Source organism: Taudactylus pleione, unplaced genomic scaffold (assembly GCF_031769625.1).
Source record: "Taudactylus pleione unplaced genomic scaffold, aTauple2 ptg000015l, whole genome shotgun sequence".
Classification (NCBI taxonomy): domain Eukaryota; kingdom Metazoa; phylum Chordata; class Amphibia; order Anura; family Myobatrachidae; genus Taudactylus; species Taudactylus pleione.
This window is the reverse complement of record NW_028284417.1, coordinates 35,373,703-35,386,969: the sequence shown is the minus strand read 5'-3', so window position 1 is coordinate 35,386,969 and position 13,267 is coordinate 35,373,703. Positions and strand designations below refer to the sequence as shown.

At 45.5% G+C, this 13,267-nt stretch overlaps 1 protein-coding gene across 11 annotated transcripts in view; it reads left to right on the top strand.

Moving 5' to 3' along the window:
- Nucleotides 1-13,267, top strand: part of USP45 (ubiquitin specific peptidase 45) — a 293,573-nt gene that overhangs the window by 17,847 nt on the left and 262,459 nt on the right. For all 11 annotated transcript variants that reach the window (XM_088472232.1, XM_088472241.1, XM_088472266.1 and 8 more), the window contains exon 3: nt 10,169-10,338. In XM_088472232.1, coding sequence (XP_088328358.1) covers nt 10,169-10,338 — 170 coding nt within the window. The remainder of the gene's footprint in view (nt 1-10,168; nt 10,339-13,267) is intronic.

Below are 13,267 nucleotides of genomic sequence, written 5' to 3'. Positions count from 1 at the left end.
TGCTATTTATTGGTTTATTATATTTATTAATTAGCGTGAAACACGCCCCTCTATATGGTTTGAGGTATAACTATATTTGTAAACCATTAACCTATCTACTGTACATTTTACTGTGTGTGAATCTACACATCTAGCAAACTAGTCGCCTGATTGTCAATTCTCTTGTTTTTCACTATATATATCTGTGTATATATATTTTATCATGTCTGATGAGGAAGTTGAGCGCTCTACGGCTCCCACTCTGCTTTCCTGCAGACGCTCCGCTACAGGGGTAAATATGGAGGATTTATCACAGGATGGGCTGCGTTTGAAATGCCGTCAGTTACCTGCTCCCTCTAACCCCCTAACTTCGGGACAGAATCCTCCTTGGGCGGTGTTTTCTCAGGTGCTGGCTTCCATTGCGGACCGTCTGGCGGTCGCAACTGCTCTCCCCCATAGGGGGTTACCCCAAACAGCCATCCCCCTTCTCCGGGTATAACGCAATTATTGCAGTCTCCCCCTGGGCCTCAGACTGTTAATCCATATATGGGGTTCCCTATGTATACTCAGTCTCTTCCGGTGACGCAGCAGTCCGTCGTTCCCTCCACGGTCACCCGCTGGCGGGCCAACCACCATGGGTGAATGTGTTCTCCAGTTCAGTCCAGAGTTTGGCGGCTTCATCTTCAGCCTTTCAAACTATGTTGCGTAGTGACAAGCCTCAGAAGGCGTCAAAACGCACTGTTATGTCATCCCAGTCTGCGCAGCTATCAGGCTCAGATGTGTCCTCGGATGAGGGGGAATTGCCTGAGGACTCTGATTCAGATTCCCCTGCCTTGGAAGTGGAGACGAAATCTTCCATTAATGTCCCGGCATTGGTGTGGGCAATGCGGTCCATTCTTGATATAGAGGATGAAGCCCCGGCCCCTAAGTCCAAGTATCCAAATTTTAAGCAGGCAAAGGTGACTTTGGCTGTTTTTCCTCTCTCTGACCAGCTGACTGATCATATGGCGGAGGCCTGGCAGTCGCCTAGTAAGAGGTTCCAGCAGCAGAAACGTTTAGCATCTAGTTATCCGTTTCCTGCAAGTCATTGCAAAAAGTGGGAAACCCTGCCTGCGGTGGATTCTCATGTCACTCGCTTAATCAAGAGTGCTACCTTGCCTATGCTATCCATTTCATCCCTAAAGGATCCCATGGACAGGAAAGTGGAGACTTGTTTAAAATCCATTTATTCTCTCTCTGGGGCGGTGGTCCGTCCGTCCATGGCCATCTCTTGGGTGGCAAAAGCCATTAAGAGCTAGGCCAATGTTCTGGACGATACTTTTTCTGAGGAAGCTCCGGAGGTTCAGAGAGCTTTAGTGGGACAGATGAGGGATGCCACTTCCTATATTGGAGAAGCGTCTTTGGATGCTAGTCTTCTGACTTCCAGAGTTTCGGTGGCTGCGATCTCTGCTCGCCGGTCTTTGTGGACACGGATTCCAAGAAGGGCCTGGAGGCCTTACCCTTTAATGGGGAGATTTTGTTCGGTCCTGACGTGGACAAAATTGTCGATACCTTGGCAAAGTTTAAGTCGGCATTTCTGCCATCAGCAGCTGCGCCTTCTAAGGCTAAGACCTCAGCCTTTTGGTCCTTTCGTACTCAGGGTAAGTCCAAGGGTCAGTCCTTCCCGAGGCAGTCGTCAACCAAGGCTGCCCCTAAACCATAGAAGCAGGCCTGGAGCACTAGACTCCCTGCTTCCAAGCCAGAGGGATAAGCCTTCAGCCTGATGGGACGGGCCTCTCTCTGGGGATCCCAGAGTGGAAGGCAGACGTCTTCAATTCGCCCAGTGCTGGTGCAATACCACCACGGATGCTTGGGTACGAGAAGTGGTCTCTCAGGGGTACGCCCTGTCCTTCCGTCACAGACCCCCCCAACAGTTCTTCTGCACGAGTCTTTCTCTGGACAAGACCAAGGCCTTGCAGATTCAGGAAGCCATAGAGTCCTTGCTGAAAGCAGGGGTTGTTCCCATTCCGCTTTCTCAACGCGTGACGGGTTACTACTCTTCTCTATTTCTGGTTTCGTAACCCAATGGGTCTCATCATGTCGTTACGGTGGGGTGGTACACCTGTCAAACCGTAACACAGGTTTCCTAAGGTGAGCTCAGGGAGGACAGAAACCTCCCATGGAGCAGAAGGGCCATATCCTCAACCTGAAATCGTTGAACAAGTTCCTCAGATTTCCCACTTTCAGGATGGAAACTTTGCGTTCCATCATTCTGGCTATGGAACCGGGGGATTATATGGTCTCCCTGGACATCCAGGATGCCTACCTCCATGTTCCTATAGCACCTTTACACCAGCGGTATCTGAGGTTTGCTGTACATCAGCTTCACTTCCAGTTTCAGGCTCTGCCCTTTGGCCTTTCCACAGCTCCAAGAGTGTTCACCAAAATTATGACTGTCATGGCTGCCCATCTGCGCAGCCAGGCTATACGGCTTCTGCTGTATCTGGACGACCTCCTATTGCTGGCAGGCTCTCCGGAGGTACTTTTGCAACATCTGCACCTGACGATCGCTTGTCTGAAAGCGCACAGGTGGCTGATAAACTGGAAGAAGTCCTCCCTCATTCCGTCACAGAGGATGGTTCATTTGGGAGCCCTTCTGGACTCTCGTCAGTAAAGGATCTTTCTGATTCCAGACAAGATTTTCTCCCTGCAACTACGAGTGACTAGTTGTCTGATGAGTTCCCAGGTGTCGGTTCACTCGGCAATGAGAGTTCTGGGGTCTATGGTGTCGACATTCGACATGGTGGAGTATGCCCAGTTTCATTCCCGGCCCCTTCAGGGGCTGATTCTATCCAAATGGAATGGGTTAAAACACCGGATCAGGACTCAGATGCTGGTGTTGTCTCCGGAGGTGCGCCTTTCGCTGTCTTGATGGCTTCAGACATCTCATCTCACAAAGGGTTGCCCCTTTTGGATCCCGGACTGGGTTATGCTCACGACAGATGCCAGTCTCTGGGGTTGGGGGGCAGTGTCGGGTCCACTTTCACTTCAGGGCCATTGGGCGGTAGAAGCGGTTCTTCCCATCAAAATTCTGGAACTTCGGGCCGTGTACAGAACCTTCCAGTTGTCCGGTCATGCTCTTCAAGGAAGGGCAGTGCATGTTCAGTCCGACAACGCCACCACAGTGGCGTACATCAACCGTCAAGGGGGGACTCGCAGTCGAGCAGCAATGTCGGAGGTGTCACGTATCCTTTCTTGGGCGGAGTGCCACCTTCCGGTCATCTCGGCAGTCTTCATTCCAGGAGTTCTCAGTTGGGAAGCGGACTTCCTCAGCCATCACGACGTGCATCCCGGGGAATGGTCTCTTCACCCAGAGGTATTTCAACTACTCGTGGACAGGTGGGGACTGCCATAGGTGGACCTCATGGCCTCCCGTCACAATCGCAAGCTGCCTGTGTACGGGTCCAGGACAAAAGACGCCTGCGCAAGCCTGGCGGACGCGCTGTCAGTGAAATGGACATTTCAGCTGGCGTATCTATTCCCTCCAATATCCCTGCTGCCTGGGGTCCTGTGGAAATTCAAACAGGACGACGACACGCTTCTGCTGGTGTCTCCGGCTTGCCCCAGACCTCCTTGGTACTCCGATCTTCGGGGCCTATCCATCGACGTTCCGTTTCTTCTGCCTCAACGTCGGGACCTGTTGTCTCGGGCCCTGCCTTTTACCCGGATCTGGGCCGTCTGTCTTTGACGGCGTGGCTCTTGAGACATCCGTCTTAAGCTCCCTGAGTTTTTTCAGCTCAGTCATTAGCACAATGCTACAGGCGCGCAAGCCTGCTTCCGCCAGGATTTACCACAGTGTGTGGCATGCTTATTTTCAATGGTGTGAGTCCAGAAACTATGATCCTCAAGCGTTTCATGTTTCTAGGATTTTGGCGTTCCTTCAGTCTGGGTTGGACCTAGGCTTACGCCTAGCTTCTTTGAAAGTTTGTGTCTGCACTTTCTGCGTGGTTCCAGCGTAGGATCACTACTTTGCCTGATGTCCGCACCTTTTTCCAGGGTGTTCTCAGGATTCATCCTCCCTTTGTTCCCCCAGTGGCTCCTTGAGATTTGGCAGTGGAGCTTCGGGTCCTACTGGGTCTTCCATTTGAACCTCTTGAGTCGGTGGAACTCAAGTGGTTGACAGTTAAGACTGTGTTTTTCTCCTGGCGATTGCTTCAGCCAGAAGAGTGTCAGAATTAGGCGCGCTTTCTTGCCGTTCTCCTTTTTTGATTTTTCACCAGGAAAAGGCAGTGCTTCGCACCCGTCCAGGTTTTCTTCCTAAGGTGGTCTCTAAGTTCCACATTAATCAGGAAATAGTTGTGCCGGCATCACCTGATCTCTCGGCTGGTGAGGCTTCCTTAGATGTTGTCCGTGCTCTCAAAGTTTATGTGGACCGGACTAGTTCCATTCGGAAGTGTGATTCTTTGTTTGTCCTCTTTGTCCTCTTTGGTTTTAACAAGAGGGATTGGCCTGCCAACAAACAAACTTTGGCCCATTGGCTTTCTTTGGTTATTTGTGAGGCTTATTTACAGGAGGGTTTACCTGTTCCGGCCTCTGTTAAGGCTCATTCCACTCGTTCTGTGGGTCCCTTGTGGGCTGCTGGCTAAGGCGGCCACCTGGTCTTCCATAAAGACTTTTCTAAGGTTCTATGCGCTTGACACCTCCGCCTCTCAGGATGCATCCTTTGGACGCCGGATACTCCTTTCAGCGCTGGACCTTCCCCACCCTTAGTTGTACTGCTTTGGCACATCCCCAAGGTCAACCCTGTGGACCCCCTATGGACTTTGAAGTAGAAAACAAGAGATATGGTAAGAACTTACCTTTTTGTTAGCTCTGTTTCTACGATTGTTGTCCCTTCGGCCAGACTGCGGTAGCTGAAGCTGCAACCTGTTAATCAGGCTGCGGCTGTGAGGCTCTGCAATCGAACTCGCAGACGGAGAGCTGCACATGCGCAGGTGATCAGATAAGGGAGACGCTTCTGGAACCATTCTTGCATTCATACTGTTTTCTGGTCTCTTAATTTTCCTTCGTCTTACTTTTTCAAAGAGGCATGCTACAAGCCTGCAACAAGAACACATGCCAGAACATATCTTTGGATAGTACCAATAGATAGATCATTATGTCTATTACTGCTACTTAGGGGACTGTGGATAATTGTGTGAAAACCATCGGGAAATCATTAAAACAAATTAATTGGATGTAGTCATGAAAAGCATGAAACTCAACAATTAGGTGCAGTTAATCAATTCTTAGCTTCTTTGAACCTTTGACTTATGCACATGGCTAATGAACTACATAAAATGTCTGTCAACAATAAAAATAGGTCGACACTAATTTGGTCGACACCAAAATGTCGATATGGAAAAGGGTCGACATGACAAAAGTTAGACAGTGCAGAAGGTTGTCAGGTTCAAAAGTTCGATATGGGAATGGTCGACACAAATGGTCAACACATTTTTTTTTTCTAACAATAATCTTCACCCTAACCCTCCGCCTTGTTGCCTAACCCTAACCGTCCATCCTAGTGCCTAACCCTAATTGTCGGGGTAAGTGCCTAACCCTAAACGTCCTTGTTTGGCTGGGTCCGGCATTGTACTGTTGGAGCAGTTCCTGACGCGTTTGGGACAGATTGGTGGTTGCTAGGCGCTATAAATGCCTGCGGTCCCGATTTGTCATGATTGACTTTCGGCCACTGTTCCGCCACTGACATTCTTGGTGTTCATGCTTCTTCCACTGTAGATGGATACTGCTCACTGTCTTTGAGGGCACACCAACAGATGCCGCCACCTCCTCGAGGCTATGGCCATGCTCTTGGACAAAAACAATGGCTCCCTTTTGCCACTCAGTCACGTCACGTGTACAACCCATGGTTCCACATGAAAAAGAAACAATATCTCAACAAATTTGCATTGTATCCGTACCTCCAGACATTCACAATGATCATCCAATAGTTTGTGTCACCATCTAATTCTTTGAACTTTCCGCATTCCATATTATTTTGTCCGGTGTGTATATGTGGTGTGTGCATGGGGAGAAGTTTTCCTAGGTAACAAATATCCTCTGATCCCAGAGGTAATTCTTTGTATGCCTTCTTCCCATCGATATAATAAATATTTTCAGGCAAAAGATATGGTTGGTCCTGACCAAGTGCACATTACACATTTGTAAGTGTAGAAAGTTGAGTATCATTGTATGTTTTGTTGAAGTCATATTGCCATTTATTCCCCTTATTACCCTGTAACCTTTTCTTAGATTCTGATATAAATTCGATCCACTTCTGCTTCTCTTGTAAAAGAAAAAACCTTTGTTCTTATACTACCTACAGAAAAATGTACATCACGCTTTTTGTTATGTGCATAGCACATAAAGTACATTTCTCCCAGCATTCTATCACAATTAGGATCAACCTTTTATCAATATTTCACTGCCCTGCAAAATGACGTAAAAAAATTGCATTGGGTTAAACAAAAGTAATCTTTAGAATCAAAATGAACTAAATACATTCAATAAAACCGGTTACAAAGAAACCCTTTAATGTTATCTATAAAATTAAGCACTTCTGATAAACACTCTTTGATGGAATGCACAGAAAACAAATAAAGATATTCTAGTAGGTGAGAAACCTGTTTAAATCCTAGAGGTAGAAGTTTTTAGAAATGAGTTTTAGAAGAGATATTGCCAATAGCAACCAATAAGATTCTAGCTATTATCTTCTAGAAGGTGCTAGTTAAATGTTAAGTAGAATCTGATTGGTTACTATGGGCAACATCTCTTCTCAAACTCACTTCTAAAAACTCTCACTTTATATATTTATCCCCAAGAGTCTGTTTCTTGCAGTGTTATTTCAAATGTAACAATAGCAATAATTGGGCCTTCACTAGTGCCTCAGGTGTAGGATGGCACTGCTGGTTGTTAGTGTCAAAGTGTCACTATTGCTTGAATTAATTCATGTTCACTGGCCCTTTATGAAATAGTAATTGTTCCCTCTGTTAAAGGTCCCATACACCTGAGGATCTGATCATCCTTGATGGCTGCCGATTGGCGATTCGCTGGGGAATCGAGGAAATTCTACATGTTTAAAAATCCCATATTTGCCGATTCTAACCATTTAGGTTCTGGATTTAGCAACCGAGATCTTTCAACTTGTTGTATATTCCCGATTCCCCAGCCCCACCGTCCGCAGAACGGGGATTTGCCCCCAATGTGTCGTATATGTATGGGGGCCTTAACTGAACTAATAACTAACTAACTAATTCAACCAATGAACGAAATTGAATCGTTAATTGAGTTCAATTAGACTAAGCACAGTCAGGCTTTATTATTGCCAGCCCTACTGAATCTAAACATCACTTCTACCCCTTTTCCACTAAAATTCCGGGTCTCACCCGGAGTTGGAACAGAGTTCCTATCCGGATCAGACCCGGAATTTAGTCGGCGCCGACTCGGGATATTCCCGAGTCAGCGCCGCTCACACCGGAGTCGGGTCTGCATAGACCCGGCTTTCCTGGCGTGAAAGTGGACGCTTGGAGATGACGTCATCTCCAAGCGCCACTGAAGCTGGACCAATCGGCCGGCTAGCAGCGCACTCCGGGTCATCGTGACACGGAGTGCGCTGTTCTCACAGCAGGGTTTCACGGGCTATGCCCGTGTTAAACCCTGCTAGTTACCTGGGTTGGATTGCCGGGTCACTCGACCCGGCGATCCAACCCTCTCCCCTTTTACACCAGGGAGCTGCCTGGGATAACCCTGCAATAACCCGGGTTTTAGCTCCGGTGTAAAAGAGACATTACATAGAACCTTTCCAGCAATGTGAAGTTGACTAAAAGGTCTCAACAAGCAGTACAGTATGCTGTAATCCAAAATAAATTCCAGAAGAGAGAAGAAAAAAAAATAATGATATATAAAAGTTTGGAAACAGCTACAATGACATTCTAAAGCTGGGCATCCACTATTCAATTTTCTGTCAGATATCTGTCCAATCTGGCTGGTTGGAATGAAAACCTGGTAATGTATGGGAGCTAATGACAATCGTCCATTGGCTCACAAACACTGGAAAATAGCCAAAAATGGTTGTCCAGACAAATTGGTTAAAACATACAAATTTAACCAATTTGAACTAGGTTTTCATTCCAACCAGCCAGATTGGACAGATATATGACAGACAATTGTATAGTGGATGCCCAGCTTAAGGCTCTGGGACTCCAGGAAAACACAGTGAGAGCTATTATCTCCAAATGGAGAAAACTTGAAACAGTAGTGAATCTTTCCAGGAGTGGCAGGCTTACTAAAACTCGTCCAAGAGTACACTGACAACTCATCCAAGAAGTCACAAAAGAAAACAGAGGAACATCTAAGGAACTAAAGGCCTCATTCACCTCAGTTAAAGTCAGCATTCATGAATCCACCATAAGAAAGAGACTGGGCGCAAGTGGTATCCAAGGGAGAGTTGTAAGGTGAAAACCACTGCTAACCAAGAAGAACATAAAGACTAATATTGCAGTTTATAGTTCCATGCCTTATATTCCAGTTATTGTTATTCGACTATGCACCTATGTATGTATTTTTTTTTTTTCCCACATGTCCATTTTCTACTTTTTCTTTGTTTATATTTTAATGAATTTCTATAAAATCAATAAAATCACTCAATTAAAAAAACAAACAAACAAACACATTGATAACCCCCAAGCCTTTTGGGCTAATATTCTGTGGATTGATGAATCAGAAATTTAATTTTTTGAAAGGCAATGTCCCCTTTACATCTGGTTTAAGGCTAACACAGCATTCCACAATAAGAACATTATACCAACAGTCAGCGGTGGTGGTAGTAGTGTGATGGTGTGGGGATGCTTTGCTGCTTCAGGAACAGGGAGACTTGCTATAATTGACGGAATCATAAATTCTGCTCTCTAATAGAAAATTCTCAGGAAGAATGTACGGTTATCAGTCCATGATTTGAAGCTCAATCCAATTGGGTTATGGAACAAGGCAATGATCCAAAGCACAAGAGCAAGTCCACCCCTGAATGCCTAAAAAAAAACAAAGTTGAAATTTTGGAGTGGCTTAGTAAATGTCCTGACTTTTTTGGATGCTATAGCAGGACCCTAAATGGGCAGTTCATGTTTGAAAACCATCCAATATGGATCAATTAAAGCAATTCTGCATAGAAGAGTGGGCTAAAATTCCTCTGCAGCGATGTGAAAGACTAATCTCCAGTTATCAGATGCGTATGGTTGCAGTTGTTGCTGCTGAAGGTGGCACAACCAATTTTAAGTTTAGGGTGGGGGGGGATTTATTTTCCACACTGGTGATATAGGTGTTTGATAACTTTTTTCCTTCATTGAATGAAATGGTTATTTAAAAACAGTATTTTGTGTTTACTCAGGATGTCTTTGTCTTATATTCAATCTTATTTGAAGAGCTGAAAGAAAAAAAAAAAACAACCTTAATAGACATCAACTTTCCCCATGCCACAGTAAATACATGTTAATAAATAAAGACTTATTATTGCACAAGGTGCATCTTAAAAACAAAGGCAAATGGTTTTTGCTGTAGAGAATTCACTGATCATTCTTCAAATATGTGTTACTCCACTTAAAAATTAATTGTAAACTTTTGGGCCTGTGAAGCACAGAAATAACAGTGCAGACATAACCGGTATTAAACAGCTTCAGTTAATTTGGGTCATTTTAAAGCAAGCCAATCATGTGGGAATTCCAGGTTAAGGCCCCTATATGTCAGCAATCAGTTAGGGAATTTCCCAGTTTTGTAGATGATTGTGTAAAAAAATCTGCAATGTATAGGTTTCACAGATCGCAGATTCCAACCAAAAAGTTATTGTAATTGGTGAATCAGATTGTCCAATATGTTGGATTTCACAGACCAATCGGGACTGTAAATTGGTAGTGTATGGTAACGATCAGCCGTTACTAGTAAAATGATGAACCTTTCAAGATTGGCAGCTCTGTCTTTCCTGAAAATGATCTGCAAATCGCTGAAAAATATTTAATATATGGGCGCAGATTCTGTGAATCTTTTTTTATGATTGCTGATGTATGGTAAGTTGTCTGATTTGCTACATATATTGTTATATATGTAGTCAGCATAAAAGTGATAATGAGGCACTGACTAGAAATAGAAAACAATTTTCTTTCTTTTTTTTTTTTTTTTACAGGTCTGACCTGCCATCATGTGAGTAGAGCAGTGGATGTGAATCAGGTCAAGAGAGCAGTGACTGATAGTGTGTGGTCCACATGCACAGAATGTATGAAGGAGAGGAGGATAAAGGAAGGAGAGCTTACTGCCCCGGCTGATGTTTGGCTGTGTCTTAAATGTGGTTATCAGGTGAAAATGTATACATTACATGTAAATGTACTAAGTAGTATATCTGGATACCCATGTTACTTGACAATTGCACAAGTTTTAAGTGATTTAATGTTCCTAAATGCAAATGGAATCGTATAATGCACCCTAGGCACCTACTCTCTCTATCCCACCGCTACTTACCTTGTCTCAATTGTATTACTGCACATACACTCCTGTGATTGCTTCCCTATTCACATCGATGACTGCCACCAAACCTACGTAATTTAATAAATTCTACAAAATTAATGTGCATAGTGTCACTTTCAGCTCTTATATCACTTAAACACATATCAAAATCTTAACATTTATCAGAATAAATCAAAATATCTTTGGTATAAAATATTACTTATTTCAATCCATAATAGGACTGAAGTGAGAAAATGTACATATGGCAGTGCAATTGTATTATATAGATATAATATGATTATAATGAAAATACACAAAAAATTGTGTACCGTGCACTTTTCCGTGCCTCCATCCATACAAATAAATAATTTTCATCTCAATAAATAGCTTAGATAATGTTTGTGTTTATTTAATACAGATGTTTGGAAATTATTATATCAATACTCAAAATAGAGTGAACTTCCACCAAGTATCTTCCCATTGTGAATGCACTTACTCTATTGTAACTGATTGAAGCTTTTATCGGACAAACCACACACGATATGCACATGCTTAAACAGCAATTTGACCCTCTCCAGACGCCCAATGCAGAGGGGGCTGATTAGCAGCCCCTAAGCTACTTTTTATTTTATGAGTTTAAAGTTTTTTGTTTCCTTTTAGACTCTTCAGAGCGGCAGTTCGGACTGTCAAAAGGACGTCCAAGCTGCCGCTCCTCCACCCCACCGGCACTGAGACGCCAGTACAGATCTGGGGATCTCGGCGCGGCCCCAGAGTCTGTACTAGCCGGACTCTGCGGTCTCCCAGGACTGCTGCCGGATTGACAGGGACAGGTAAGGTCGCGGACCGCCTTCAGCTACTCCCACTACAAGGCCTCGGACTAAATTTCTTCAGTTTTTTTGTCCTCAGGGATAGCCTAAAGGCCAGTCTTTTCCTAGGCTGTCGGCCTCCACGAGGGTCGCCATACCCGGTACCGAGCAGACCTGGACATCCAGACGTCCTGCTTCTAAACCTAAGGATAAACCTTCAACCTGACGGGACAGGTCTTCATCTGGGGGATCCCAGAGTGAGATACCGATTTTTTCAGTTCGCCCACTACTGGTGTCAAGTCACCATGGATGCTTGGGTAAGAGTTGAAATCTCTCACGGGTACGCCCTCTCATTGCTTAGATGGCCTCCCCAAATGTTTTGCTATACAGGCCCTTCTTCAGACCCGAACAAGGACTTACAAATCCAGAAAACTATAGTCCTTGCAGTAAGCAGGGGTAATTATGCCAGCTCCACTATCTCAGCGAGGGACTGGTTATTCTACTTTCTTTCTGGTGCAGAGGCCAAATGCTCCTCATTGGCCTATCCTCTATCTCAAATCCCTGAACCAGTTCCTAAAGGTGCCTAGGCTCAGGAGGGAACCCCTATGCTCCATCATCCGAGCTATGGAACCTGGGGACTTTATGGTATCGCTGAATATTCAGGACGCGTACCTACAGAGCCCTTTCATCAGCGCTATCTCAGGTTTGCTGTGCCACAACAACACTTCCAATAATCGGGCTCTGCCCTTTGGACTGTCCACAGCCCCACCAGGATGACAGCCCACCTGTTCAGGGTATCCGACTGCTCCAGTATCTGGACACCTCCTGCTCTTAGCAGGATCACCAAGGTACTTTAAAGCCATTTCAAGTTAACCATTGCTTTCCTTCACAAGCACAAATGGTTAATCAACTGGGAAAAAGTCCTCCCGGAATCCCTCACCGCGTATCATTCATCTGGGAGCCCTGCTGGATTCTCGGAATCAGAGAATCCTTCTGACGTCAGGCATGATCTCCACTCTTCAACTACGAGTGCACGGATGTCTCCACAGTCGACGAGTGTCATTACACTCTGTACTGCGGGTTCTGGAATCCAGGGTGTCTACCTTCGGAAGGGTGGAATATGCTCAGTTCCATTCCAGGCCTTTGCAAAAATCTGATCCTTTCCAGATGGAACGGGTTTCTCCATCGCATCACTGTTCAGACGATGATGCTCTCTCCGGAGGTGAGTCTGTTTCTGTCTGGATGGCCATCTCATCTAGAGTAATCTTAACAAGCTGTCTTGGGCCCTCGCTCTGGCCTAACACATACTTCACGGTAAACCTGTAAAGGTTCAGTCCGACGATGTCACGACAGTGGCTTACATCTAGGAGACACTCATAGTTGGGCAGCAATGACAGAAATGTCACACATTCTGACATAGTCCAAGGGTCTTCTCCCGGCCATCTCTGCAGTGTTCATTCCGGGAGTGCTCAATTTGGTAGCGGACTTCCTCAGCCATCACGTCGTGCATCCCAGGGACTGGTCTCTTCTCCAAGAGAGGTTTCAACTCCTAGTGAGCAGAGGGGGCCACCCAGAGGTAGTCCTCATGGCCTCCTGACTCACACACTGCCGGTGTTAGAACTAGAGGTACTGAAGCATCCTTCGGTGACGCGTTGTCAGTGAAGTGGACCTTCCACTTTGTGTATCTGTTCCCTCCGGACTTCCTTCTTCCTCGAGGTCTTTGGAAGTTCAATCAAGACGGAGGTACTGTCCTGCTGGTGGCTCCAGATTGACCCAGACGTCACTGGTACTTAGATTTTCGGAGTCTCTCCATCGACACTCCGTTCCTGCTGCTTCAATATCCGGACCTGTTGTCTCAGGGTCCTTGCCTCTCCCTGGACCTGGATCGTTTGTCTTTGACTGCGTCCCTACTGTAGTCCTAAGGCTTCTCTGGCTCTGTCATCATCGGGATGTTTAGAGCGCGTAGGCCAGCTTTT